General features: G+C 41.1%; 1 protein-coding gene across 3 annotated transcripts in view; it reads left to right on the forward strand.

Moving 5' to 3' along the window:
• The window catches only part of PROSER2 (proline and serine rich 2), a 455,053-nt gene extending 435,974 nt beyond the window's left edge, over nucleotides 1-19,079 (forward strand). For 2 of the 3 annotated variants that reach the window (XM_044088307.1, XM_044088306.1), the window contains one exon: nucleotides 16,843-19,079. In XM_044088307.1, the coding sequence (XP_043944242.1) occupies nucleotides 16,843-17,948 (1,106 nt within the window). In that variant the 3' untranslated portion in view covers nucleotides 17,949-19,079. The remainder of the gene's footprint in view (nucleotides 1-16,842) is intronic. The other variant, XM_044088308.1, reaches the window with a different exon arrangement.
• The last annotated feature ends 4,833 nt before the right edge of the window (nucleotides 19,080-23,912 follow it).

Raw genomic sequence — 23,912 nt, forward strand, 5'->3', positions numbered from 1 at the left:
CTGATACATATTTATGTTTAGAGACATGGGGATCTTTGTTGGGGAATTCTGTGATGCGAGACAGCTGACAGGGTTAGGTTTTACTTTAGTGTAGTTTAGGGCAGCCTTTTTTCGTAGAAATTTTTCATATTAAACTGATTTTGAATTTGCAGATAAAGATGTGGGTTAATACGTACAAGATTTATGTTCATGACTATGTTATGTAGTGAGATGAAAAAAATATTTCCTTTACTTTTCGTCTCCTCACAGTAAGACGTTGTCCTGTTCGATTCTCAGCTAGAGCGTCTTCTGTGTGAATGGGTGTACCTTCGTTGAAGGTTGTGCGTCAGGGCCGGCAACTCGGCACGTAAAAATTTACTGCCAATCATTAGCGGATCAGAGTTCCTCTGTGGCAACCCCTAACCGGGAAAAGCCGAAAGACAACAGCTTTTGAGTAAATAGCAGAATTGTGCCCTATTTTATTAATATAGTTTGGAGCAAACCTTCTAACCAGTGTTAGATCTCATGTTTTGTTCTACTCGCCCAGTGATGAAAAACTGTCATTTTTAGTTCACTGAAGTAGGTGGCAAACATATTTTTTTGAATATAGGATAATATTCATGAGGACATTTAATTGATGCACATGACAGATTTGTTTTATTCCTGTTTAGTTAGAGCAGCCCGTAAAGTTGGTAAATAACCTTTGTATGTAAAATGAATAGTTATTTTATGTAGGGGAATGTTACTGCTTTTCTGTTTGAAAAAGGAAATTTGTGGAACAAAAGCATTGGCCACCTTTAACTGTATTGACAGCTTGACTCAATTAAAATAGTAATTTGAACCTGTATAATTGTTTGTGCGCCAGATGACTATTAACTGTAAAGGGGAATGCATAAAACAAATGTGTTGGCTAGTTTTTATGTTTAAGAATAGACTGCAGTATTTCCAAGGGTGAACAATAAAGGTGATTATTACTTAACAGTGGAATTTATAAAACAAATGAGTTGGTTAGCTATTACATTTAATAGCTCACCCTTGGAAATAATACAAATACTTTAAAACTATTATGCTACTGGTCTTCCAGAAATATGTTGGAAAAAAGTAAAGTATGCCATACCCATCTGTTTGCTGAGGGGTGGATTTGGTTAAATGTTGGATAGAAGCAGGGCATATTACAGACTGGTAGTCTGAATAATGTTACAAGATTAGAGTGCTGTATGCATGTGGCATTCTCAATGCTTTTCTGTAGGAATGTTTTACTCTAGAATGTTTCTTGACCAAGGGGAAGCTGTGGTAGGAGATGACGTGGAGACAGTTATGATGGTTTTCCGACTTGTTATAATGAAGACATTTGATAAAAATATGCAACAGGACTTCACACAGTTTGGGGATGAAGAATATGGAAACAAGATTGTATATATGGAGACTGGAAGAATGAGGACAATTGTCTCTCCTTACAGATACTACTACTGCAACCTGGAAGCATCAGGATTCTATTTCCTCTGTTCTCAGTAAGGCAAATGCCCTCTAACCCCCTGTTGGGTGGAATGAGATTCTAACTAAACTAATAAACATCTTGGTGCAGGTTCCTTTTTTGCAGCAAGTGTTTTGTTGTTGAACTGTTTGATACTAGTCTTAACACATTAAAATATTAACAATAATGTGGTGCTTCAGCAAGAAAAACATGGAATTGCACTAGTTGTACTATCCGGTACATTTACAATGCATTGTTATACACTTCTCTGTACTTAGAACCATTTTCACTCTTAGTGATACATGTCAGGGTACTGTCTTGTCACCCTCTGAAGTTGAATGTAAGGGATTAGCATGCACACCTACAACTCTTGGGGATTGCTGACGGATAGTAATGCCATATAATAGCATGACACCCTCCATGGTAACCATATGCATCACCCATTTATTCATTCATTCAGTGATACCCACTTCACATGTTACAAGATTGCAGGGGAGCTGGTTCTTGTCCCTGCGGTCTGTGAGGGCAAAGTCAGAGTAAAAATCCTAAACTGAACATATCTGAGAGCACGCACAGCTATGGGCAGTTTGGAAGATGGCCATTTCATCGACAGCATGTGTGCTGACCACAGTCTAACTTTGAAATAAGATTATATTACATCCATTCTTGTATGAAAAAATGTAAATGTCAAATAAGGTTATCTTAACATTTCAGAACTGTAGTATGTTGCAGAGAAGTAGAAAGTACGCACCTGACTTATAAGTACAATATTTGCACTATGTACAGGAGTTTTTATTGCTTTATATAATAATTTGGTGTTCCAACTAACTGCCAGTTTTATAGTCCACACTTAATATTGTGAACATTGCAACTTCACTGAAGTTGGTTTGCTTGCTCTGGAGATTTAGCCACCATGTTGTACTATATCTGTATAAGCCAATAATACTGCAGCTTGCAGTTCCTCCATATTTTTTTTTTCAGTAGTATAGTTGTATGTCTTGGGATGCTGCACACTTATCCTTCAGTAGTGACACCTGATGAACATCCCATACGGAGTGAAGGTTTGGGTCCTCTACTGTAGCCCATTGGTCTGCAAAGCCAGCAACAGCAATATAGAGAATATTTACTGTTTTAAAAAAAAAAAAAAAGCAAAGTCCCAGCCTTGCAAACAGCAAGGCTGGCGGTCTTCAGGACAGAAACCCTTCCTTTAACAACAATACTGTAGGCTTTGTTAGTGATTGCCCAGCATGCCCCATCTTCCCCTTACCCTCAGAATGTATGGATGAAAGGTTTCCTCTTCAGGCATTTGCAAATGTTCTTCGTGTTTTACTGTTGCAGTCATCACACTTGGGTTATCTGCCTGCAGGTAGCCCTCAGTCGGCCCAAATACCAGAGTCTTGGGATTTCTGTGTCGGATGCTGTCGCCTCTTCCATGATGTCAGGTCATCAGGGGTATAAAACATGCAGCCGACGCCATTACATCAGCTTTTCTTGCCGAGCGGAACCCGAAGCAGAAGCAGTTCGCAAGTGCCGGTCAGCCACCACCTGAAAACTTTCGAGTTTCAGACCTGAAGTCTTCTAAAGCTAAGTACCCCATTGGCGATTCTTTTTTTCTTGCTCTAACCGATGTCAGAAAAAATTAATAATTGTCTTGCCTGTGGAAAGCAAATACCTCACAGAGATTTTCATTCTTACTGCATCACCTGTTTAGGCCCAGACCACAACATTCCTCGCCGTCGGTTTTGTGCCCTGTTCAACGCCCGAACTATTCGTCATCGGGCTATCTTTGTCGCTAAATTCTTTCTCTGTCGTTCTCTGTATTACGAAATGGCTTCAATAAACCATCCAACTACCGATTTTCCAAAAAAAACATAAGGATAAAGAGAGACAAACCGCATAGGTCCAAAACTGCCAAAGACACTTCCGTTAAGCTAGTCGCCAGTCCATCTGTTCTCAGTGAGATGCTTTTGCAGCCCCTGATACCAGCTTCTACAGATTCACAGGCCTCTACTGAGACCCATTTGGAGTCCGGTATGCAGTGAGATGCTTCTTCGACTATGGAACCTGTGGATGTCTCTACCTTGGATGGGTTTGGAGCCACTGTGCAGGCACCGGCTTCTGAGGGTATATTCAGACCTTCTGATGTTCATATTAAACAGACTACTTCATTTCAGACTAAAACTACCGAATTTCTCAGGCCCAGAGTTTGCACTACGCCTAGGAAACCAATGACCAAAGCACATTCTCAAGCTCCCATGCCACAGAAACAAATGCTTAGAATGGCTGAAGACCTTATTACTCTTAGAGGGGGAAGGCTGGCTTCCCCTAATTAGACAGAATTGATTTTCCTTCTGATTCTTCAGATCATAGAGTCCAATTACTCTGACTCCTCAAATTAGGACATACCCTTATCTACCTATGAGGATTCTGATGCAGAGGATTCCATTCCCTCTGCCTCCCCACCAGAGGAGTTTTCTTTCGGTAAAACCCTGCATACCCTCAGAGAGCATTTCCACTGGGAGTGCCAGGACTACCCACAGTCCAAAAAGAGACTCTGGGAATTTTTAAACTTGCTTCAGCACAGGGCTCTAGCTGTCCCTCCTGTTCTGGAAATTGTAGATGTCTTCATGGAATCCAGTCTTACCCCCTGAAACTTTGCCACCAGCTCCTAGAAAACCTGACAGGTACTACAGAGTACATGACTCTCACAGATTTCTATTTAAGAATCCTACTGCGGATCCAGAGACCATTTCCCAGGGACCTAAAGGCATTAAGGCTACTACAGCCAAAAAAACCCTACCCCTTCGGACAGGGATTCTAGGGCTTTAGACACATGGGGGAAGAAGATATACACCTCTGCTACTCTTGGCATCAGGGCTTTAAATTGGCAGTTTCACATGTTGAAGTACCAGCAACATACAGAGCTTCTTGAACAAAAAATTATGTTGATTCCTGATTATGCAGAACATAAAGATTTACAAGAGTTAATGCATTCTACAAACCAAGTTGGAAAACATACTTTGCAGTGTGGTTTTTGATGCTTTAGAAGCATCTTGCAGGGCTGCTGTCACTGGGTCTGTTCTTAGCAAGCATGCTTGGCTAAAGGAACAAATCTTACCAGACCATGTCAAAGCAAAATTACTAGATGCTCCATTAAACCAAGAAAGTTTGTTTGGCACTAAAGCAAAATAAGTTCTTAAAAAGATGGAAGAAAAAGCTAATTCTATGCTAACTGTTAAAGATTTCCTACAGGTTCAGCCACCTAGATTCAGTAGGCATTGGCCTTTAAGAAAACTGGTCCTTTCCAGTCCCTCCCAGACCTTCTCAGTTCAATCCCAGGGGCAGCAGATCACCAAGACTACAGTCTCTGGGTATGCACAGATCTAAACAATGGAATGCTCCCACCTCAAAAACAGGGAGTGGTAAGCCACCATCCTATGGAAAAAGTTCACAATGACTTGTCCTTCATCCTTCCCAACCTTGCCCAATTACTTGCACCCCTGGGAGGAAAACTTGCCCTGCATGCAAAAAACTGGGAGTACATTACCCTGGACAGATGGTTCTTAAACATTGTATCACAGGGAAAAAGATTCTACTTCCACTCATTGCCAATCCTAAGCGGATTGCCGGACCTACCCCCGAATCACTGGGCAGAGGCCCAATAGCAAGTACTTTCTTTTCTCAGTTTCAAGGCTATTCAACCTGTTCCAACAGAGCAAAGGGGACAGGGGTTCTACTCCAGACTGTTTCTGGTGCCAAGAAAAGAAAACTCTTGGTGCCCTATCCTGGATCTGTCAATTCTCAGCACCTTCCTAGTGGTTCCGAAATTCAAAATGCATACTCTACAACAGCTGCTTCGTATGCTAGCCAAGGACTCCTGGCTGGTCACCCTAGACTTAAAAGAAGCTTATCTGCACATCCCCATAAGGCAATCTTGCAGGAAATATCTGTTTCAGGGCAGGCTCTATGCACTATCAGTTCTCTGCACTTCCCTTTGGATTATCTACTGCCCAGGGTATTCAAAAAATGCCTGGCTCCAGCCATTGCATACTGCAGGCAGCGAAAAATTCAAATTTACCCATACTTGGATGATTGCCTGATCCAGGCAGACAGGAATTACTACTTCAGCACCTGACATTTGTAAAGAGATTTCTAACTTCTCTGGGGTATACCATCAACGAAAAGAAATCACATCTGGTACCCAGCCAAAAAAATTGTATTCCTGGAAGCAAGCTTGAACACAACTTCCCAGATAGCATTCCTCACTCCAGAAAAACAGGTTTTTTGACAAACTACTACAATCTACTGGCTACCCAAACCCAACTATCTGCAAGAAAAATACTGCAAGCCCTAGGGTTCATGGCCTCTTGCATTCTACTAATTCCATATTCAAGACTGCATATGAGAAAACTTCAATGGTACTTAAAAAGTCTCTGGTGTCAACGTTCTCAGGACCTGGAAACAATGATTCTTATCATTCCTTGCCCAAGGACAGAGTTCCTTTGGTGAGCAGAGGCCTGCTACAACAACAAAGGGACTCCTTTTCACTCAACCCCACACCACCCAAACCCTGACAACAGACGCATCAGACTATGCATGGGCGGCTCACATGGCAGGCAAATGCATTCAAGGCAAATGGAGCCCAAGACAAATGCAACTGCATGTCAATCAAAAAGAAATGTTAGCTGTACAGAATGCACTGACAGCTTTCAAGTACCTTATCCTTCCAGGAAAACTCTTGATAAAGACAGACAACACCACAGTTGTGTGATACATCAACAAGCAGGGGGGAACTCATTCCTACCCACTCTGCAGGTTAGCCATGACTCTGTGGAACACAGCCTTGGGCAATCAAGTGCACTTGCAAGCACAATTTCTGCCAGGCAAAGAAAATTCACTGGAAGACGATTTAAGCAGAACTCTAATGGATCCACACGAGTGGAAACTGGAACCAAACACATTCAAACTTCTAATCCACAGGTGGGGAACACCAGAAGTAGACCTCTTTGCTTCCCCCCAAAACCACCAATTGAGCAAAGTTTCCACCAGGATTCCCCACAGCCATGCATGGAAAGTAGATGCCCTTTCATTTACATGGGATAACCTCTCAATCTATGCCTTCCCCCCTCTGCCCCTCCTCCCAAAAGTGCTACTCAAGATCAAACAGGACAAGCCAAGGACAATCCTGATTGCACCAGACTGGTCACGCCAACACTGGTACCCACCTTTACGCAGTCTGACAGCAGTGCCACCCTGGCACCTGCATCAGACCCCCTCTCTGCTCTCCCAGCAGGAGGGCCAGATTTTTCATCCTTTGCTGCAAACCCTGAACCTAGCAGCCTGGCTGATTCCCTGAATGCATCACCACCAACCCTCAGCAAACAGATGCTGAATGTCATCCTTGAGGCCAGGAGGCCTAGTACTAGGGGATCCTATTCAGAAAAGTGGAAAAGATACTGCTCTTGGTGCCAGTCACACAGTAAGTACACAACAGTGCCTACCTTACCTCAAATCCCAGATTACCTAGCACAGCTGCTCCACAAAGACCTATCCTTCTCTTCAATTAAGACTCATGCCTCTGCCTTCTCGGCTCATTACAATACTGAGCCCACCCCTCTTTTCTCACCCTCTGGTCAAACAGTTCATGAGAAGAGCTAAAAATTTAAGACCTCCGAGGAGAGCTCCCACTCCTGCCTGGGACCTTAACTTTGTACTAGAGAAGCTCACGCTTCCCCCCTTTGAGCCTACTACTACAACAGAGTTAACATTCCTATCTTGGAAAGCAGCCTTACTTCTAGCCATCATTTCAGCAAGAAAAGTGTCTGAGTTGCAGCCCTTATGGCTGTGGAACCCTTCATTATCTTCCATGCGGACAGGGTTTACCTCACGACTAACCCATCATTTATGCCCAAGGTGGTATCCAGTGTGGCTTTAAACCAATCCATCTATTTACCCACCTTTTTCCCTAATTCTCAGAATAAAGGGGAAAGGATCCTCCACTCCTTGGACGTGCACAGAGAGCTTAGGTTCTACCTTGACAGGACTAAACCTTTCAGAAAATCTGACCAGCTGCTGGTCAGCTTTGCTGCAGGGGCAGAGGGCAAGGTCATTTCAAAATAAACCATCTCCAAATGGATAGCACACTGCATCCATTTCTGCTACAAACACCATGGAAAATCTACCCCACAAGGGATCAGAACCCATTCCACTAGGGCTACCTCAACCTCTACAGCATTTCTCAGGGGAGTCTCTACCAGGGACATCCTGGAGTTCTGTACACACCTTCACCAAGCATTGCCACTTATCTTTTCTAAATCCAGAGCTGGATTTACTGCAGCAGTCTTACAAGGCCTGCTAGCCAGCCCTAATACTTCTTGACTGCTTCCACCCTTCCTCAGCTTTGGGAATCAACCCAAGTGTGATGACTGCAACAGTGCACACTTACCATAAATGTAGATGTTCGAGTGTATTCACTGTTGCATTCCTGGTTACCGTCCCCCCAGCCCCCTGACTTATCTATACTGTCTGCCTATCCTCTTTTTCGGCTATATGTTATGGCATTGATATTTACTTTTTACTGGAGGTGTTCCACACCATGTAATTGCTTCCTATTTTGGGGGGCTCCTGACATCTGGGGAAAGAAAAACTGATGTAATGGCATCGGCTGCATGTTTTATACCCCTGACGTCATGGAAGAGGCGACAGCATCCGACGCAGTAATCCCAAGACTCTGGTATTTGGGCCGACTGAGGGCTACCTGCAGGCACATAACATGAACATCAACATTTATGGTAAGTGTGCACAACTGTACTTTCCTTCTGACCTTGGACACTTTGGTAAAAAGAGGGTACTACCGACTGCTGACAGAATTTGCTCATTCCATCCTGTCCTTCAGAGACATCTCTGCAGCTCCCAGAGCACAGGTGCAATATATTCTGGCAAGGACTGCTAAGCTACAAAGTAATTCAAATAATCCCTCTTGGAAGGGGATCAAAAGGTACTACATAAGGCTGTTCCTTGTTCTAGAAAAGGGAGGATCACTGGAGACCCAATTTAGATCCTTCAGTCATAGGTTTGTGCAGTAAAGATGTTGAAGATGGTGACTGTGCAAACCATATTTACCCTCTAGTTTGCAGAGGTCTTCCTTTTTCCTTGGCTATAAAACACTGTTTGTGTAGACTACCATCAGTGGGACAGATGATAAATCTCTAATTCATAGCAAGGATTTCCCATTACCATTTTGCCATTTGTAAGTTCTGCACCTTGAGTATTTAGCAGGTGCTTTAATCCAGTGTTTATACACACATGACTGTAATGCGTGCACATTTACTGTCATTTTTAATAAATTATTTACATTTTTTGACCGGGTCAGTCCCACTAGGCCTATTTTCAGGGGAGATCTGAGATGATGAATCATGTTGACTAGGGGAAAGTTGGTCAGGGTACTAGAGAAGTTCCCCGTATACCTTGTGATAAATATTGAGAGCTTTAATTGTATTAATGATTGCTTGATCAAGGCCACCATCAGTGTTAGAGCCCCAACAGACCTAGTCCCCAAAATTTTTCCAAAGCCTAAGGATCTCACAGAATGTCAAGAAGTCTAATTTAACTCCTTCACAGCAAATAAGATTCCTATTTGATTTCAAAAGCTGCATAGTGCCCCCACACCCAACTAGGACAGGATCGTGAAAGATGCCTTTCTTCAAATCTCAGAGCAGCACAGTTTCATGGTAGGAGTCATTCTCAGAGCCCCAAGTTAAATGTCATCCTCTTTCATGATTGTAGATTCCTGATTAAACATACAGAAAACACAGAGGTACCCAGATAGCCTTTCAGAAAAAAAAAAGTCATTGAGCATGTCTTCCCAGGGTTAAAGAAAGTGCATTTTCTTTCAGGGCAGTGTAGCAAGGGTGTCCAGTCATATTGCAAATACTTTTCTAGTGATTAGTAAACTGTCATATTCTGTTGTAAATATAGCAAAACGTCAGTTGAGCAAGTTGGGGTCAGCTGTTGCACTGTACATTCTTCAGTATTATATCTGCCCAGAGTATTTCTGTGGCTCCCATCTGGACATCAGTGCAAACCTTTAAGCATTACAGGCAGGGCAAGTTTTACCACTGGAGTCTTTCAGCTTGCTGCCCATTCTCATGTGTCTAGAATGCACTGCAGAGTACTCTCACATTTATCTGATGAATGTCCTGCAGCAGTGATCTTTATGATGAGTATAGTACTGCCGTGGGAGGCTACTCTGCATAACAATACGTCCCTGTTTTGCCATTGATGAGCTGTATTGCACTGCCACTTACTATACACATGAACTTAAACATTTATGTGGCAGTATCATTTGATTGATTTTATTATTTTTTTTTTTATGAAAATTTAGTCAAAATGACAATTGGGCTCCTTGGGGCACAGTGTACATGAATGCCTCTTTTGAGGTATATTGGTAAGAACTGTAGGAGCACAGTAAAAAATTTGAGTTCATTTTTTAATTTGTTTAAAATGGACTGTTAAAACTGCTAGCTTAGATGTTCTTTGTGTTTCACTGTTGCAGTCATTACATTTGGGTTATCTGCCTGCAGGCAGCCCTCAGCCAGCCTGAATATCAAAGTCTTGGGTCCTGCGTCGGATGCTGTCTCTTCCTCCAAGACGTCAGGTAGTCATGGGTATAAAGCATGCAGCTGACGCCATTACATCAGTCTTTCCTGCTGTGCGGTGCCTGAAGCAGATGCAGTTCGCAAGTGCCGGTCGGCTGACTCAGAACCGAAGTCTTCAAAAAAGCTAAGTACCCCGTTGGGGATCCTTTCTTGCTCTAAACCGATGTCAGTAAAAGTTAACAATTATATTACCTGTGGAAAGCAAATACCTCATAAAAATTTTCATTTGTGCTGCATTCCTTGCTTAGGGCCAGACCACAACGTCCCTTGCTGTCGGTTTTGTGCCTTATTCAATCCTCGAACTATTCGTCGTAGGTCCATTTTTGCAGCAAACTATTTCGGTATTCTGTTTAATTATCCAGAAATGGCTTTGGTAAGCCATCCAACTACCGACATTCCAAAAAAAGTAAAGATAAAGACAGACTGCACAGGTCCAAAGTTGCCGACAATGCTTCCGTTAAGCTAGTCGCCAGTTCGCCGGTACTCAGTGAGGCTCTTTCGCAGCCCCTGATGCCTGCTACTTCAGATTCGTAGGCCTCTACTGAGACCCATTCGGAGTCTGGTATGCGTGAGATGCTTCTTCGACTATGGAACCTGCGGATGTCTCTAACTTGGATGGGTCCAGAGCTGCTGTGCAGGCACCGGCTTCTGAGGGTGTATTCAGGCCTACGGACTTGCACTTCAAACCGATGCCATCTTCTAGGCCTAAAACTCGATCCACACCTAGAAAACTGACGTCCAAACCGCATGGTCAGGCCCATATGTCTAAATAAACAAATAAGAATGGCTGAAGACCATATTACTTTAATTTGGGGAAGCCAGCCTTCTCCCTTTAAGACCTCATATTGATTTTCCTTCTGATTCTTCTGATCAAGATTCTGAAATTTCTGTTGCTTCTGATTACCAGTATTTGCCCTTATCTGCCTATGAGGATTCTGATGCAGAGGACTCCATTCCCTCTGCATCCCCTCCAGAAGATTTTTCTTTTGGTGAAACCTTGCACACTCTTAGGGAGCACTTCCACTGGGAAAGCCAGGATTACTCTGACTCCAAAAAGGTTTGGGGAATTCTTACTCCTACCTCAACACAGGCCTTTAGGTGTCCCTCCTGTCCTGGACATTGTAGAGGATGCCTTCTTGGAATCTATCCTTCCCCCAGACACTTTACCACCGGCTCCCAGGAAACTTGACAGGTATTAGAGTACCTGACTCTCACAAGTTCCTTTTCAAGAATTCTACTGCAGACCCAGAGACCATTTCCCAGGGACCTAAAGGAATTAAGCCTACTACTGCCAAAAACCCTACCCCCTCGTATAGAGATTCCAGGGCCTTGGACAGATGGGGGGTAAGAAGGTATACACTTCTGCTACTTTGGCCATTAGGGCCTTCAGCTGCCAGTTTCATATGTTAAAGTATCAGCAACATATTATGGGACTTCTTAAACAGAAAATTATGTTGATTCCTGACTGTACTGAAAGTAAATAATTACAAGATTTAATGCATTCTGCTGAACAAGTTGGTAAACATATTTTGCAATGCGGTTTTGACTCTTTAGAAGCATCTTGTTTGGCTGCTGTCACTGTGCCTGTTCTTAGAAGGCATGCTTGGCTTAAGGAGTAAAATTTGCCAGATCATGTTAAAGCCAAATTACTGGATGCTCCCTTAAACCAAGATCGCCTGTTTGGCAACAAAGCAGAAGAAGTCCTTAAAAAGCTGGAGGAAAAAGCTAAATCTATGCAAACTGTTAAAAGATTTTTTACAAGTACAACCACCAAGGTTTAGTAGGCATTGGCCTTCCAAGAACTGGAACTTTCCTGCCTCTTCCACACCTTCTCAGTCCAAGCCCAGATCCAGCAGAGCTCCCAGGCTACAGTCCCAGGGTATGCACAGGACTAAGCAGTGGAGGGCCTCCACTTCCAAACCAGAGAGTGATAAAACTCCCCCCTATGGTAAACTGTCTCAATTACTTCTTTTTAAAACTTCCAAGCACTTCTCAACTGACTGCCCCTTTGGGGGGAAAGATTGCTTTTCATGCAAAGAACTGGGAGCTCATTACCCAGAACAGATGGGTTTTAAATATAGTGTCTCAGGGATACAGATTTCACTTAGTTACCAACATCAAGTGGGTGGCCAGATCTACCCCCAAATCAGTGGGCAAAGGCTCAGAAACAAGTACTTCCTCTCTTAAGCATGGGGGCTATTCAATTGGTACCAGAAGAGGAAAAGGGACAAGGTTTCTACTCGAGACATTTCCTGCTACCCAGAAAAGACAACTCATGGCTTCCTATTCTAGACCGGTCTACTCTAAACACCCTTTTGGAAATTCCAAAATTCAAGATGCTGACCCTTCACCAATTACTTCCTATGCTAGGCAAAGATGCCTGGTTGGCAGCACTAGATTTAAAAGAAGCATACCTGCACATCCCAATCAGGGAGTCTTGCAGAAGATACCTATGCTTCAAAGCAGGCTACACGCACTGTCAGTTCTCTGCACTGCCCTTTGCCTTATCTACTGTGCCCAGGGTATTCACAAAGTGGCTAACTCCAGTTATTGCATTTTGCAGGCAAAGAAATATTCAAATATACCCATACCTGGACGATTGTCTAATTCAGGCAGAAAGCCAGGACATGCATTTGAATCATCTGGCCTTTGTACAAAGAGTTCTAACTTGTCTGGGGTACACCATAAACGAAAAGAAATCACACCTGGTACGCTGTCAAAAAATTATATTCCTGGGAGCAAGCTTGAATACACCTTCCCAGATGGCTTACCTCATGCCAGAGAAACAAATTCATTTGACAACCTACTTCAAACAAGTGGCCACAAAAACCCTGCTATCTGCAGGACAAATACTGCAAGCCTTGGGGTTCATGGCCACCTGCATTCTTCTAATTCCATATGCAAGACTGCATATGAGGAAACTACAGTGGTATCTAAAAAGCCTATGGTGTCAACATTCTCAGGATCTAGAAGTAATGATTTCAGTCATACCTTGCCTATGCCTAGAATTCCTTTGGTGGGCAGAGGCCTGCCACCAAAACATGGGACTACCTTTCACACCACCCCCTGCCACCCAAACCCTAACAGATGCATCAGACTATGCATGGGGGCTCACCTGGCAGGAAACTACATTCAGGGCAAATGGAACCAAAGTCAAATGCACCTGCATATGAATCAAAAATAAATGTTAGCTGTACAGAATGCTCTGACAGTCTTCAAGGACCACGTTCTTCCAGGACAGCTTATGGTAAAAACTGACAACACCACTGTTGTGTGGTACATAAACAAGCAGGGAGTACACATTCTTACTCCCTCTGCAGACTAGCCATGGCATTCTGGGGAACACAGCCTTGAGCTACCAAGTGCACCTACAAGCTCAATTCCTGCCAGGAAAATTAAATGCACTGGCAGACGGACTAAGCAGAAACCTCATGGACTCACACGAGTGGAAACTGGAACCAAGGATTTTCAACATGTTGACAAGCAAATGGGGGGAGCTCAGATATAGACCTTTTTGCCTCTCCCTAGAACTACCAATTGGAAAAATTTTGCACAAGGAACTCCCTACAAGCAAGCCTGGAAAGTGGATGCTCTCTCCTTCAGCTGGAAAAACCTGTCAGTCTATGCCTTCCCCCGTCTGCCTCTGCTTTCCAAAGTACTACTAAAAATCAAACCAGACAAACCAAGGATGATTTTGATTGCTCCAGTCTGGCCACAACAACACTTGTAACCCCTCCTGCGCAGTGTCACTGTTATCCCCATGGCACCTGCCTCAAACTCCTTCCTTGTTGTCTCAGCAGAAGAACTAGATTCTGCACCCTAGGCTTCTAACACTGAACCTTGCAGCCTGGCTAATTACATAATCTCACCTCTACCATCCCTCAATAAACCTGTGATGGATATAATTTTAGAGGCAAGGAGGCCTAGTACTAGAATCGTATGCTGAAAAATGGAAAAGATTCTGTGCCTGGAACCAATCTCAGGGGATGAGCACAGCAGCGCTTCACAAGGGCCTGTCTTTTTCCTCCATTAAAATCCACAACTCAGCCATTTCAGCTCATTATAGCACAGAACCTCCCCTATTCTCTCATCCACTGCTCAAGCAGTTCCTCAGAGGGGCCAAAAATTTGAGATCACCCAGGAGAGCTCCAAACCCAGCCTGGGACCTTAACTTTGTTTTGGAAAAATTCACTCTGCAGTAGCTGCTGGCTCGAAAGGAGGTAGACTTAACATTTCTTTCCTTTTAGCAATCACTTCAGCTAGAAAAGTATCTGAATTACAGGCCCTTATGGCAGTGGAGCCTTTCATCATCGTTCATGCGGACAGGGTGTCCCTCAGAACCAATCCATCCTTCATGCCCAAGGTGGTATCCAGTGTGGCTCTTAATCAGTATGTTCATTTGCCAACCTTCTTTCCCAGTCCACAGAACAAAGGGGAACGGATACTGCATTCTTTAGATGTGCACAGACAACTTAGATTCTACTTGGACAGGACTAAACCTCAAAGGAAATCTGAAAAACTGCTGGTGGCATTTGCTGTAGGGGCAGAGGGGGAAGGCTATTTCAAAGCAAACCATTTCTAAATCGGTAGGTCATTGCATTTATTTCTGCTATAAACACCATGGAAAACCTATCACCCAAGGGATCAGACCTCACTCCACCAGGGCTGCATCTACCTCTACAGCCTTTCTCAGAGGCATCCCTACCAGGGACATCTTAGAAGCTGCTACCTGGAGTTCTGTGCATACTTTCACCAAGCATTATCATTTGCCAATTTTCTCTAAATCCAGAGCTGGCTTTGCCACTGCAGTCTTGCAGGGCCTAATATCTGGTCCTAATGCTATCTAAATTCCTCCTCCCAACCATAGCTTTGGGAATCTACCCAAATGTAATGACTGCAACAGTGAAACACAAAGAACATAGTACAGTTGTGTACACTTACCATAAATGTAGATGTATGAGTGTATTCACTGTTGCAGTCCTGGTTACCCTCCCTCCAGCCCCCTAACTTCTTTTGGCTATACCTCTAACTTTCCTTTACTATGCTTAAATGTCTTTTTGGTGTATTTGCTTTTTTGTTGGAGGTATATCATTGTACTTTTATATTTAATAGCTCCCCATTACAGGGGCACCTGACATCTTGGGCAAGAAAAACTGATGTAATGGCGTCGGCTGCATGTTTTATACCCATGACATCATGAAAGAAGGGACAGCAATCGACGCAGGACCCAAGACTTTGTTAATCAGGCTGACTGAGGGCTACCTGCAAGCAGATAACCCAAATGTAATGACTGCAACAGTGAATACACTCTAACATCTACATTTATGTTAAGTGTACAAAACTGTACTTTGAATCCTGCCTTGTAAACTCAAGTTAGCATGGAATAGCTAAATTGTCTTTTTAACACTGACATGTAAAGGACTGGTATAATATGAATAGAATTGGTGGATAAATCCTACAAATCCAAGTTTGATTCTATCCCATAGAACTTTGGACAAGCAGATCACTTCATTTCAACCATTGTTCTCGGGTCTCCTAAATCATCACTTTCACAAAAGAGAGAAATAGGAAAAAGTTTGTTGCAATACATCATTTGTACTTTGATTCTGAGCATTTTTATAAGTCTTTTGTTTGTTAAAATTTGAAACCAGATTCTCATTTCCAGCTTATCTAGATATTTAGTTGTTATACATTGCGGCATACCCTTTTACTTGTGCACTGGTCATGGGCAAAAAGACACGAGTTACCTTTAAAAAAAATAAATAAATAAAATCCCGATTTTGCCTTGTTTGTGAAAGGCTGCTGTCCATCATAACAATAGGCTTGGCCAAACAGGAGTCTTGCAGTGTTGCAGCACTGCATTTATTATTAGTATTATTATTATTATTATTATTATTATTTGTAATAGCATGCTGAATTTCATCAGCCGTTCACAGAGAGCTTGTTTGGTGATTGTGATAGCATTTTGACCAATTAATCTCTGTCTCAAACTTAGAATACTGAAAATAGGTACAAAGGCTGTTGGAAAAATAGTCAGTCAAAAATTTGGGGGCAAAAGTAGCATAAAATTTGAATATTGAATAGCATATTAGTCTTCCCATTCCCAGCAAGAGTTTGGGGTATTGTTCAGAAATTCAGGTTGAGTGTCAGAAATGATTCAGAAATATATGTATACAATAGTGTAAAATCTGTCAATATTAATACTACAACAGTTTAGCTCATGAAGTCATTTTATTTTTGCTTCTGAAAAAGGACAATGTAAAAAGTGGGTCCTGTGTCTTTACACGGACTTTTACCAGTATGGTGGTCATCCTAGTCCCAGTTTCCTGTGTACTCTGTAGCTTCAGAATTATGTGTAATGGAGGTGAGTTTTAGAAATTCATTTGAAGGAGTAAATCAAGCTTAATAATAGGGACTTTCCTCCAGAGGTAGGTACATCGTGTAGTGATGTAAATCAAGCCTGAAAACAGGTATGTACCTTCGGTATAGGTACATTTGAGAGGCCTCCTGTCATTGATCAAATGTTCTTGCTTCTTTGTGTAATTTACAGTTGTCTTTTTAAAGTAGTCATGTACCAGCACTCTCTTGTGCAAGAATTAGGACTGTACTTCATAGACTTGCCCTGTTAGTAGTTTTTTTTTATCAGTAATGGTCTTGGCAGTGAAGATGAATGTGTAAAGATTATTAAACATAAATGACCAACCTCCTTACACTTTTTTTTTCTCTTCCCAGCAGACCATGAGAAGACCTTGGAAGTGAAGACATTAGATGATGAGACACTTGCAGTGATTTCTGATGTCAGCCTCTTACATGAAATTGATGGAAACATACGAGTGATTTCTCCTATCCGGGATATTACTGTGCCTCCAGATGATGTAAAGACTGTTGAGACAGTTATACCTAAAAACAATGAAAACCATTTGCCAGAGTCTGGCTTAGATCAGCCAAAGCCCGATCTTGGCCAAAATTTAGGTTTTGTTCCTACACCTGTTGTTGTTGCTCAGAAATGGACAGAAAAACAAAATGAAAAGCCTTCTTCACAAGTCTTGTCTAAAATTCAGAAGGGAAATGAATATACCTTTTTACATCCAACTTTTCACCCGCATGCTCTGTCACACGGCAGAGACTTTTCATTCAGACACGGTCCTCAGTCTCCTCCCAAAATACACCGCTTCCCAGAGAACATTAATGTCACAGTTACTGGGAAGGAATATAATAAAACTATTGCAAAAGCAGCTGTAAGGGTTCAAGAACGCAGAGCCCAGATGCTGGCAAATCTAAATGGAGCAGCTTTTCTGTCACCTGAATTGGATGAAAAGGCACATAGCAGCATGGTCGATGGCCGGGTTAGAAGTGCCTCCTTTAGAGATCAAGCAGCTGATTACTCCAGGCATGGAGCCTCATCAAATCCTGGCTTGGCAACGGAAGCCACTTCCTCACCAGATATTAGTAATCACATTCCAATCAGCAGTACACCAAAGGCTACTCCTCCCAACCATTTTCGACCAAATGGCCATGAATCTGTGAACAACAATCGTGAGAATCTCAGCACTCCAATAAAATGCGCTTCAGATGCTTCCTTGTCTACAGCCAAATCGGTAGTATTTAAACCAGACCCAGATTCAGCACAAAACAAAATTTCTCGTTCAACAACAGCTCAGAGTATTTATGCTAGGAGTCCCATTTCTTCTAAAGATAGTCAGCGAGCATGCTCTTTGCCAAGGCAGCCAACTGGACTTAGGCCACAAGGGATCACAGTTCAGTTTTCAGGTCGAGGGGCATCTGAAGAATCTAGAAAGGAAGCATTAAGGAAACTTGGTCTGCTGAAGAGCTCATAGTCCTTCAGTATGAGGTCCACGCGTTCCTTTGTTGCATGCAAGCAAATGCTGCTGTAGTCATTGTTGTTTTCAGAGCAGCTTGACTGGTTGATGTCTTTTAACTAAAATGTACTCATAATTTCATTTAGAGTAACTTTTATGGATTTGCTTGTAGTGCCCCCTTATTCATTTAAGTTGCAGTCATTCTGGAAGTAGGAACTGTCATTCCCTGTTCTGTAAGTATATAGTACAAGTATTTTTTCTTTGTTCCAGTGTAGTTTAGGACATATACTATGCAGTACTATGTCATTTCACATTGGATTATCATCCTGTGTACTTCAGGTTGCATTTGTTTGAAGATTTTTTTTTCTGTGCTGTTTTGGACAGGACAGTACCACATCATTTCTGACTGGCATGCTCATGCACAATACACGTGTTTTGTATGTAACTGAGATACAGGGCTCAGAGATGTCTTTCACTTCATGCTGGTGCATGTCAGTAAAGTGATTCATGTGCACAGTGCCACAGTTGGGGGGGTATGTACATGACCGGTGGGTTGCCTGAAGAACCAAGTATTCACTGGTCAAAACATACGTTGTTGCCAAGTCTCTAAATGAATTTATTGCCCTCCATAGTGTGTATCTTGCCTTGTTTTACATTATGCAGTGCAATGCTTCTGCTTGTGTTAAGAACTGGAAACAAAAAATAGCCAAAAAATGGGTAGAGACTTTCAAATGTTGGCACAGCATTGAGTGACATTCCAGATATTAACTGAGTTAATGCATAGACGTAAGTCTACTGCCTTATCACAGCCATTTTTACAATAGTGCTTTGATATGCTGTTGGAATGCTTTCCAGTGTTTAGTATGCAGTCCACACAAAGTGGCATCATCTTTAGTTAAAATTAAAAAAAGGGTTAAATGCCTCCGTTTCAAGCTTTTGGAGCTGTACCAAGTTATCCTGGTTAAGTACTGAAAAATGCATGTTGCTGAGAATGAGTAACCTTTGGGGAAAATTAATCCAAACTCCTTGTGCTATTTTTAAACATTAATGTGACCATTGCAGATTTATTAAACAAGTGATAATGTATGTAAGGTTGCAATGTAGTTATAGCCAAAAGAACAAAAGAAAAAACTGTGATGGATACTTGTGAAAATTATAAGATATTGTTAATTGTTACAGTTGTATATAACTTAATATATATAAAAGGATGGCTTACTATAGCGCTGCTCTTTCTTGCATGCGTGTTTTAGTCGAATGTGTTCATTTTTTGTCATGCTGTAGTTATATAAAAAATTATTTGCCAGGAGTTGAGTTGTAATTATGTGTAGGATACAAGTGCAATGATTAATTTTGAAATTTAAATGCACATTTTAGTCGGGGGGGGGGGGGGCATAAGTTAAATAGACTGTAAAATGTGCACCATTTGTTCTTCATGAAACTGCGAATCATGAATAGTAGGGCATCAAACTGTTTTATGTAGTCTGATTATTTTGTCTATTGAATTGGAGGGGGGTTTAAAGTGGTAGTTGATCAAATATTTCACAATTTCTGCATCTGATCACTGAAACAAATAACTCCCAGAAGGACGTTTTGCACTGGCAGTGCTGTTTAAATGCTTCTGTTTAATTAAGAATATACCAAAGCTGTTAACAGTTTGAGAGTGTTGTACTGTTAATATGCAGTGTTTTTTCAGATACAAATATCGCATGCATGGTTTTGAATAATGACTTTAAAGTACTTTTTACTGTTTGATATTCTAAACAAGTAATCTAAACAAGCTTCTCAACAGAACGCTACTTTTTAGAACATATGTTTAGAATGCGGAAAGATTTTTGAATGAGTTTTCAGAGTTCATTCAGCAACTCTGGATGTGTTCAGTAGTTTAAAAATTAGTGACAAAACCACACAATGCCTACAGGAAATTGAGATGAAGTCCATATGGAGGTTATAATCTCTGTCTTACTGAATTTGTTTATTTTATACATTAGGTGACAAGATGGTTTTGTGTTAGGATAAAAAAAAAAAAAGGCTATAATAAGAAAAGCACATACCATCGTGCACCTGTGAGGTATGTTAGTGCATTATACATGCCTGCAGTCTGCAAGGTGCAACATACTGCCAACAAAATTGACATGATATGAAAACGGATGGATTTGCACTTTGTATCATGGATACACTGTGCTTTTTTCCCTTATGCCTCTGCATTGCTTTTGTATCAATATTAATATTGTTAATGATAATTTCAGAATAGATTTTACTCCTGTTTATATTGACCATCTTTTCAGGGTCAGACTGCATCATGCCAATTGGCTTGTTAAACTGAGATTGCACTATGCTTACCCCGACCAGTTGTGAAAAACAACTTTTTGTGTATAAAAATACATATACACACACACACGCACACACACACTTATCTCCAATTGTATATCATTTGTTTGAAGTACATTTTGTAGAAACCACCGCATGTCAACATGTTGCATGTTTAAGATGGGCTTTATCATAGGTCCTGCAGGAAGGTATGTGCTACACTCAGCATACAGTCACCTCTGGGCACACTTTACCATGGGTGTTCCTGAAGGGGGAGGGCACGTCCAATACTCTCCTTAGCTTAGTTGAGCTCAACAAATTATGCTTGACAATTTTAGCCATCTGACAAAACCCATATGTACACAACAATGCGTACACGTATGAGGCTTTGCTTCATGTCATCCCTGAGGCTTAAATATGTATTAGTCAAACAATATATGTAGGACTAAAATATATGTATGTATTGTGTGTGTGTGTGTGTGTGTGTGTGTGTGTATGTATGTGTGTGTGTGTGTGTGTGTGTGTGTGTGTGTGTGTGTGTGTGTGTGTGTGTATATATGTATATATATATATATATATATATATATATATATGTATATATATATATGTATATACACACACACACATATATATATATATATATATATATATATATTTATTTTTTTTTTTTATTTTTTTTTTTACCCATTATGACAAAATTAAGTTTGGTTAAATTCATTAGATTTTGTGCTAATTCACTCACTTTGTACATTTTGGGTGTAGATAGTTGCATTAAAACTAACTGAGAAAAGTAAGCTAAGTATTTGTATTTACAGTCCTCTGTTTGTTACCTAGCATATTTGCTTGCACTGTTCCTGCATTATGCAGCCTTTTGCGTCTTTTATCATGTTCATTTATAATTGTAATAAAAAGCTGAAACTCCGCTCAGAAAGTTATGTTATAGAGTTATTGTCACTGTGAAAGTTTATCTGGGAAATAATCCACAGTGCTTTATAAATACACTCCTGTTAGAACTAATTGTTGGTTTTCTGTAGTTTAATAGAATGGGGAAACAAAGATTTGCTGCTTAAAGGGCCAGGCACTTCCATGTCTGGTGACCAATATGCTTTTTAGTCTTTGTTATTATAGTGCCTGGCCTGCTCCACAGGAGAGTCTGATCTTTTCCAAAGTATCAGAAATTGGTATGGGCCTTCTTTGTGTGACAGCAATATACTACACCCATTGCTTTGACAGCCATTAGTTTGCATTTACTGTACTAACAGTTAGTAAAACTGTTTACTATTTCGTATGTAGTTTTTTGCATCAATACTTTTTGTTTAACATGTGCCTTTGCTTTTAACATCATCTTATTACAAAAAAAATTGTCAAAATTTCCTATGGCAAAGACTTCCCCAGTAGATCATTTCTGTTAACATCTAAGTGTTCAATCATATTATGCAAATTAGAGAGACACTGTGACAGTCTGTTGCCATGTTGAATTTAATAACTAATGCATTCTGTTACTGTTAATGTCTTCATTTGCAAATGTATGTTAATTAGGGAAAAGCCTGGCATTGTATTATCGCCAGCTTAATTTTAAAAGGGCTTGCAAAATGTTTTTTTCCTTTCTGTTGAATTAATGTAATGTACATTATATACTGTTTATAAAGTTTTAGCATAGTTGGTTGTTAGCATTACAATAGTTTCTTGGCAGACAATTGCATATCCTTCCTTTACATTGTCATTGTTGTCAGGTAATTTGCTTCTGTCTGCCCAGTTATTTCCCAGCTATGTTTGAGAACAGCTACCATCCATATGTGGTAGTAACTGCCATAACAAAACGTACACTGAAGTTTAAAATTCAGTGGTGGCTTCAAAAAAAATCAGTGGTGGCTTCAAAATTTCCTCCAGATTTCTTTTAAGTCAGTAGGCTTGACAATATGTATATGGAATACTTGATGATTAACTAGATGTTGTGAACATCACATTTGCAGAACTTGAATAACTAATCCTGTTTTAAGACCTTATAATGACTGCATACTGATAAAAGCATTTATCATATATTTGAAATCACACAGTCAAATGCTGTATGTGGGTGTGACCATTATAAGATATTGACAGCACACTTTGAGTCCCAGTTTACCTGTCAGTAGTATGGCGTCACTTAGCATTGTAATATCTAATTAAATGACATTGTTCTGCTTTCTCTGGAGATTTGGGTATGTCAGAAAATCAGCAAGGGGCTTCAAGAATTGATTTTTAAAATTTGCAGAGGAAGCTCTTTAGCTACTGTTGATTCTCAAAATGTATATATGTAGAACCATATTGTAATATCAGAATTTTGAAATTATGCTTTCCCATCTTATACGTCAGTTATAACGATTCAAAAAAAAAAACATGGAGTGGTGAATTTCATTGCTCTATAGAATGAAGCCCTGACTGCTACCTAGATGATGTAAGACCAGCTAAAGGTTTGGAAGTAGGAGGAGTCGGTTGAAAGTGGGTGTGGGTCAAATTTTCCTTTGGTTCAATCAGAGAGGTGCATTTGCAGCCCCCTGCTTGTAATCTTTTTTCTCATAGATTCATAGATTCTTACTAAGCTAACTGCCCTTGCGAGCCATTTTAAGCTTAGCCAGTTATCCGTTGTGAGACTCAAACCCTGCACCTTGTGTTTGTAAGGCAAACACCTTAACCATTAGGCCACCCTCCCAACCCTGGTATGACCCCTTTAGAGGATGCCATGCTGTTTGATACTGGCACATTATCAGGACCAAATCCATGATGGTGTCAGTCTGAAGGCTTCTGGTGCCAGCAACTGTAGTGTTAGTGAAGTGGGGTAATATCCAAACTCTACTTTGGAAGGAAGTTAGCAGATATGGGGTAATGTCCAAATTCTACTTCTTTGGAACGAAGTTAGCAGATACCGAATAGAGGTATTTGGCATCCACCTCTGACCCAAGGCATCTAAGGTTGCTTACCTCAGTATTGCAGAGGCCTACACATCCAAGCCAAAATACATGCCTGTCAGCTTATCACAGTTAAGGCTGAGAAGTACCTCATTCGATTCTGCTACCTAGCTTACATGTGGGGACCTTTTCCAACTGGTGGAGGATTTCAACAGTTTTTTTGAAATCCATGCAGACTACTTTCAAAACTCCAGTGATAGCAGCTTATGTCTTCTTAAAGAAGTGAACCTAACACACAGGAAGAGTCGGACACTTCTGATTCAGCAGTAGATGAGCTGGCAAATATAACTAGATGTTCCCCCCTCATGCTTAGGATCCGACACATAAGGCAGCTCTGCTTTTCCATCTCATTTGGAGGCACCTTTCACATAGAAAGCCTTCAAACAGGAGGCAAAGGAATTCTCACAGGACCAGTTAAGATACAGGGGGTTTATGGGCCTACGTGTGAACCAAAGCCACTTACTACACTTCCATTTAAAGTACTGGAAGATGTCTTTATCATAGTACCAGTGGAACTGGATTGCCTCATGCTGCTGTTGGGAAGCCTAACCTTGCCCTTCTCACAAGGTCTTTGATTCTCTTAATTTTTTTACAAGAACCTTTTAACCAAATCCAACTGAGTATTCATGGATTTCAGCAATAGAACCTTTTCAACACCATCTAAGAACTCCATTCCTAATAACAGGGGAAGAGCAGGGTATTCCGCCATTTTGGGAAAAAGACTTTACAC

The sequence above is a fragment of the Protopterus annectens genome, chromosome 11.part0 (assembly GCF_019279795.1).
Source record: "Protopterus annectens isolate FY-2018-M chromosome 11.part0, PAN1.0, whole genome shotgun sequence".
NCBI classification, from domain to species: domain Eukaryota; kingdom Metazoa; phylum Chordata; order Ceratodontiformes; family Protopteridae; genus Protopterus; species Protopterus annectens.